Here is a 7,186-nt window from a genome sequence, read left to right as displayed (position 1 = left end):
GGAGATTCAGGGAATGTGTCTGTAGCCGGTGTGCTATAGGAAAGACTGAATCTCAGGGTGGGGATTCAGGGAATCAGTTGGTGACCAAAGTAGTTGCAGAGAAGGACCCGGTAGTGAGAGAGCTACAGGGGGTTGTTGATTCTGAATTAAGAATCAAGGTTTGGCTAGGTTTAAGCCTGCTGTGCCTGCTGTGAAACGTTTTGAAGTCTGTGCCTGAGATTACTCATGAAACCTTTCCAATGTAACCATCAAGATTTGTGCCTCTTGAGAAGAAACAGTTAAACATGTTATACTCCTGTTAAAATAAACTTGTTACTGTTTTCCTCAAGCCTTGCCTGATACAGTTTCTCCTAAGTTGAACAGCCTGCAATAGTGAAGTCAGCCAGAGACAGTAAACGCTACGCTATCCACTGAATAAAACCTTCTGTCATTAACAGTTCCTTTATAAAATAGCTCCTAGGCTGATATTGATCATTGCCCGGCTTCCCTCACAGATTAGGTGGCAGTGGGTGTTTTACCACTCACATCTTCACATTTGGTGGCATTAAAACTGTCTTCTTCACAATTCTGATCTCCACCAGTGATGGATTTGAACCAAACTTGGCTCCCATGACGAATGGAAAACACTGGAAGGGTTTGAGGGGCATTGACCTTGAGTCTGAGAGTTGCAGTTCACCTATATCCAGAGAGCACTGTGGACTCATGCAATGGTGGATCCGGACCAAACTTGGCATGAATACTCAATATGCCCAAATGTGAACAGTGGTGGAGTCTGGGGAAAATAGACCTCAACATTTGGGAGTTGTAGTTGCTGGGATTTATAGTTCATTACAATCAAAGAACATTCTGAACTCCACCAATAATAGAATTGGTTCAAACTTCAAACATGGAATCCCCATGACTATCAGAAAATACTGTGTTTTCTTATGGTATTTGGCGACCTCTCTGACACCCCCTCTCGACCCCCCCAGGGGTCCCGATCCCCAGGTTGAGAAACACTGGGTTAAAGGGTTTGCAGTTTCTCAAGTTGCTTCTGACACAATTTAAAAAATAGGTGGGCGGGTGGGTCAAAGTTGAAGCTGGAATGGAGAGCAGGGCGGGAGCATGTAACTACACTGGTCCCACCCCTACAAAGTCCCAGCTGGGAGCAAGGCACCCTCCTCCTCCTCCTCCTCATTATGAGTGGGAAAGCAATTGGTAGAAATCTGTTTATCCTTTCATAATCTATAGGTCATGCCATTCCCCCCAGATTCTTTCCTGAAACAGCCCTGGCCCTGGTTCAGCCCCAGTAAGTGCAGACAGAGTTATCAGCTTCAGGACTGATAAGGAGGAAAGCACACAACCCTTGGAGTGCCTTGACAAAGCCAAGAGAAATGAAGTGGTTGTTTTCGCAGATTGAAATGTAGGGAACCATGAGTTGAGCAATTGGAATTCAGCCAGTTTTGATACAGGAATGACAACATATTTGTACTCCTCCGTTGGGAGTCCAAACAATCGCAAATATAACTGCCTGGGTTAGGACTTATACAGTGTGTTTACAGAGCTCCAAGATCTCCATATACAATGCAATCATTGTAATTAAAATGAAAAGCAGGCAGGTTTGCTGTGCCCTTGCTGCATACTGAAAGTGGAGTTTTCCACCGGGAAACATGCCCAGCTAAACATGCCCAGCTCCTTAAGCCGCTCCTCAAGGGTCTGGAGAACAAGCCCTATGAGGAGCGGCTTAAGGAGCTGAGCATGTTTAGCATGAAGAAGAGAAGGCTGAGAGGAGATATGATAGCCGTGTATAAATATGTGAGAGGGAGGAGGGAGCAAGCTTGGTTTCTGCTTCCCTGGAGACTAGGACGCAATGGAAGAATGGCTTCAAACGACAAGAGAGGAGATTCCATCTGAACACGAGGAAGAACTTCCTGACTGTGAGAGCTGTTCAGCAGTGGAACTCTCTGCCCTGGAGTGTGGTGGAAGCTTTTAAACAGAGGCTGGGTGGCCATCTGTCAGGGTTGATTTGAATGAAATATTCCTGCTTCTTGGCAGGGGGTTGGACTGGATGGCACATGAGGTCTCTTCCAACACTTTGATTCTATGATTCTATGATTCTATGAAAGCCACCCAGCACTTAGAGTCATATCCATACTGTACAATTATAATGGTTTGATAGCACTTTAACCATGTTATTATCACACCAGGGCTTTAAAGCAGGCAGCCTTGCATTTCCGCCACCTGCAGAATTCTGGAAAATGTACTTTGAGAAGGCAAGGACCTCTGTAGCTGAGAGTTCAACTGGTCCTAGAATCATAGAATCAAAGAGTTGGAAGAGACCTCATGGGCCATCCAGTCCAACCCCATTCTGCCAAGAAGCAAGAATATTGCATTCAAGCACCCCTGACAGATGGCCATCCAGCCTCTGTTTAAAAGCTTCCAAAGAAGGAGCCTCCACCACAGCAGAGAGTTCCACTGCTGAACGGCTTTTTTTGCTGCCACATCACATTGTTGGCTCATGTTTAACTGGCTGTCCACAAGTACTCCAAGATCTTTTTCACACGGCCAGGCATCAACGTCCCCCATTCTGTATCTTTGCATTTCGTTTTTCCTGCCAAAGTGGAGTATCTTGCATTTGTCACTGTTGAACTTCATTTTGTTAGTTTTGGCCAATCATCTCTCTAATCTGTCAAGATCGTTTTGAATCCTGCTCCTGTCCTCTGGAGTATTGGCTATCCCTCCCAATTTGGTGTCGTCTGCAAACTTGATGATCCTGCCTTCTAGCCCTTCATCTAAATCGTTAATAAAGATGTTGAACAGGGCTGGGCCCAGGACGGAACCCTGCCCTAAACTACATTCAGCAAGTGGCAGAAATGCAGGACTGCCCAGGGTAAGTCTATTATCTTCTCTAGCTTAAGGAACTGTGCATGTTTAGCCTGAAGAAGAGAAGGCTGAGAGGGGATATGATAGCCCAATTCCATCGTTGGTGGGGTTCAGATTGCTTTTTGATTGTAGGTGAACTATAAATCCCAGTAACTACAACTTCCAAATGTTAAGGTCTATTTTCCCCAAACTCCACCAGTGTTCGCATTTGGGCATGTTGAGTATTTGTACCAGGTTTGGCCCATATTCATCATTGTTTGAGTCCACAGTGCTCTCTGGATGTAAGTGAACTACAACTCCAAAACTCAAGGTCAATGCCCACAAAGCTTTCCAGTGTTAGTCATGGGTGTCAAGTTGGTTCAATTCCATCATTGGTGGAGTTGAGAATGCTCTTTGATTGTAGGTGAACTATAAATCCCAGCAACTACAACTCCCAAATGACAAAATCAACCCCCCTCAACCCCATTTGGGTGTATTAGGTATTTGTGCCAAATTTGGTCCAGTGAATGAAAATACATCCTTCATATCAGTTATGAAGTAGCAATGAAAATAATTTTATGGTTGGGGGTCACCACAACATGAGGAACTGTATTAAGGGGCTGCGGCATTAGGAAGGTTGAGAACCACTGGACCCGTTGTGCCACCGGGGCTCCTCCCTGCTAAGTAATAACACTATGTAATATGATTCTTGTTCTTGGGTTATAAATGCCATTTCCTAATAGATTCTGTCATAAACACATGGGAAAAACTGGGCGGTTGCAGGTTTTTCGGGTTATATGGCCATGCTCTAGAAGCATTATCTCCAGACGTTTCATCTGCATCTATGGCAGGCATCCTCAGAGGTTGTGAGATCTGACCTCACAACCTCTGAGGATGCTTGCCATAGATGCAGGCGAAAGGTCAGGAGAAAATGCTTCTAGAACATGACCATATAGCCCGAAAAACCTACAACAACCCAGTGATTCCAGCCATGAAAGCCTTCGACAATACATGGGGAAAAGTTTATCAAACTGCACAAACTTCATTTTGGTGGTCTGCACAAAAGATAAAATGTCATATGAAAGGTTAGAAATACCTCACAACCTCTGAGGATACTTGCCATAGATGCAGGCGAAAGGTCAGGAGAAAATGCTTCTAGAACATGGCCATATAGCCTGAAAAACCTATAACAACCCAGTGATTCCAGCCATGGAAGTCTTCGACAATACATGGGGAAAAGTTTATCAAACTACACAAACTTCATTTTGGTGGTCTGCACAAAAGATAAAATGTCATATGAAAGGTTAGAAATACCTCACAACCTCTGAGGATACTTGCCATAGATGCAGGCGAAAGGTCAGGAGAAAATGCTTCTAGAACATGGCCATATAGCCCGAAAAACCTACAACAACCCAGTGATTCCAGCCATGGAAGCCTTCGACGATACATGGGGAAAAGTTTATTAAACTGCAAAATCTTTGTTTTGTTGGTCTGCACAAAAAGTTAAAAATGGCATACGAAAGGTTAAAAATAGCAGCCACAAAAATGAAGTTTCTGGAGTAGAACAACTATTTGTTCTACACAATTAAACAGGAAATAACAACTCGAACCAGGAACGGAACATTTTTCACATTTTGTCACATACTAGTCTGAAATTTCTCTATTGGCCTTGGGTTACTCTGGTTTGACATGAATCATTCATGTTGCCCTATGCGGGAAGCACAAAACCTGTCCGACAAATGGGAAATACACCAAGGAGAATATGTGAAATGGGTGGTGGATCTGCAATGTTGAATGAAGGTAGTTTGGGACTCTGGGGATGAGTAGTTTGTTGTGACACCCTGTCGCTTTGATAGAAAGGTAACTCAAAAAAGTATAACTCTCACAATTCCATAACATTGAGTCACTGGAAGTTAATGTGATCTCAGAGAGCTATATTTCTAAAGTATGGATGATTTCTTAGTTTACACAGATATGGCCAAAGTTGGGTTCTCCAGGTGTTTTGGACTCCAACTCCCAGCATTCCTAACAGCCTCAGGCCCTTTCCTTTTCCCCCTCAGCCGCTTAAGCCCAACTTTGCCCATGCCTAGTCTACAAGCTTAGGTTGTCAACACTGTTGCCTTAGTTTGTCTCTAAAGTGCTACAAGATCCCTTTGCAATCTTACAGTACCAGGAAACAATCCTAAACAAGTGCTTTCTTCTACCCACAAAAACACACACAGTTGATGTTTAAATGTTAGGTCCCTGCACCGATGTTTGGGTCCAAAAACAGACATGTCTCTGACTCCTGGCTTGTGTTCCGTGCCACTCAATAGCGCATCCGATACCTGAACTGGATATCATGCGTGGGTTGCATGACGCCAAACCCGTACCGCCTTTTGTCTATCGGAGGAACGTGGTCTTCCGGGTTCACCAGCTCCATCTCGAAACATGCCACCATGAGGAAGGCAAAGAGCTTGATCTCATTGACCGCAAAGAAGCGCCCCGGGCATATGGAGATCCCCGCGCCCCATGGCATGGTGGCGTATTTCAACTTTTCCCCGTTCTTATAGAATTCCTTTTTGTTGCCATCCGTGGTGAGGAAGCGGTCGTACTTGTAAAGATGGGGCTCGGGATGGATTTCCGGGTCCATGTGGGTCAAATAGGGGAAGATGGAGATCTTGTCCCCTTTGCGCAAGGAGTACACCCTCTCGTCATGCATCTTGAGCTGCATGTCTTCCAGCACGGCCCGGATCAGCATCGGAGCCGCTCCCATCCTTAGGGCCTCTTTCACGGCACTGTCCAAAACTGGGGTTTTGGTTAGCATTTCCCGAGTCACATTAAGCAAAGCGTTGCCCGACTTCAGCTCCTGACCAGAATCCTTCAGCACTGTGGCCACTTCTTTCCTCACCTCTTCCATGGCTTGGGGATTCTTTAGAAGGTGAGTGAGGAGCCAGAAGGATGCCGGGCCCGTGTTGCCTTGAGCTGCCCAAAGGAGCAAAAACATAAACCGATCCCGCATGTGCTCGGGCATGCCAGACTCAGCAAGCTGCTGCTGCTGGTCATTTACCCATCCACTGATGTTGTCTTTCTGGTAGACGTTCTTCACCGCGAGGATGTTCCAGAAGTAGTTCCAGAGACCTTCGACTTCTTTCTTTTCTCCAGAAGACAACATCGAATAGGCTAAGCGGGGGAAAAGCTGGTCGTACTTGCGGAATTCCTTAAAGATGTCTTCAGATTCCTTGAGGTCTTGCTTCAAGGCATTTTCTTTTTCCTTCTCCCCTTTACCGGTCTTGTTTCCATACAAAGCGAAATATCCAGCCTTGAAGACTGTATTGTAGCAGAAGTGGAATAGCCCGTCTTCTTTCCAAGGTTTAGGACTTTCTCCAGAGCCCAGGTCGCGAAGCATCACCTTCTGCAAGCTGTCCATCATGGCTTGGGTCATCACCTCCAGCCCGTCTCCTTTAAGGTGCTTGACACTCGCTGTCTCTATTACCTTATGGGTCTTTTCAGAAGGCCGAAAGGCAAACACATTTCGGACAAGTTCAGCAGCATAGGTGATAAAATCCAGCTTGGCTCTTCCTTCTTTCACCACGGCTCCAAAAGACAGCGGGTCGATCAGAAAGGTGAAGTAGTGACCGGCGATCAACACGGTGAAAATGTCACCGTGTTTCTTGTGCATCTGCTGCAGGAAACTGAGACCGTCGTTCCTGAAGTTCAAGCCATGCCCTAGCCAAGGAATGAGGCCTTTGTCCAGCGGGGGCTCATTGGCTCTCCGCTTGCGGAATGCCCCCGCCAGGTAGAGCCCCCCTAGGATGGCTGCCAGGAGGGCACATAGGACTGTCAGCCAGAAATCCATCTCTCTCTCTCTCTCTCTCTCTCTCCCCCTCTCTCTCTCTCTCTCTCTTGGAGCTCTGTGGCAAAACAAGTCAGGTTAGAAGGTTGATGATCTGCAACTGAGGGTGGAGCCGGAGAACTTTGGATACACAGCAAGCTGAGCTTAACTCTTGCTATGCCTTTTTGTATCCAATGAAGGCACCTGCTGTGTGCTATATAGGAGATTATCTGGTTTAATTAATAACTCGTTATATGATCTAATCACAAGATCTAATTTCAGGGACAAGCGGGAGAAGGCAATGTGAGTGTTTTGTGTTGGCAAAGAGGTTGGAATGGAATCTAGGCTGGCTGCCAATTCTAGGGAAGTAGAGATCTGAATCGGAACATGGAGTGTTTATTGATTGGTTTACTTACTTCATTTATATACTGCTTTTCCCACCCCTGGGGGGGACTCAAAGCGATTTCCAGCATGTTCACAGCAAAATACAATGCCTTACATGAAAACCTAACATAAAACAACAGTAACATC

General features: G+C 45.7%; 1 protein-coding gene across 1 annotated transcript; it reads right to left on the bottom strand.

Annotated features, from left to right (window-relative positions):
- Window positions 1–4,916: 4,916 nt before the first annotated feature.
- On the bottom strand, window positions 4,917–6,825 carry CYP8B1 (cytochrome P450 family 8 subfamily B member 1). The gene has a single exon (XM_060783474.2). The coding sequence runs from the start codon at window positions 6,677–6,679 to the stop codon at window positions 5,150–5,152; it is 1,530 nt and encodes a 509-aa protein (XP_060639457.2). The 5' UTR covers window positions 6,680–6,825; the 3' UTR covers window positions 4,917–5,149.
- Between the last annotated feature and the right edge of the window lie 361 nt (window positions 6,826–7,186).

Source organism: Anolis sagrei, chromosome 6 (genome assembly GCF_037176765.1).
Source record: "Anolis sagrei isolate rAnoSag1 chromosome 6, rAnoSag1.mat, whole genome shotgun sequence".
NCBI classification, from domain to species: Eukaryota; Metazoa; Chordata; class Lepidosauria; order Squamata; family Dactyloidae; genus Anolis; species Anolis sagrei.
This window is presented reverse-complemented; position numbering and strand designations above follow the sequence as displayed.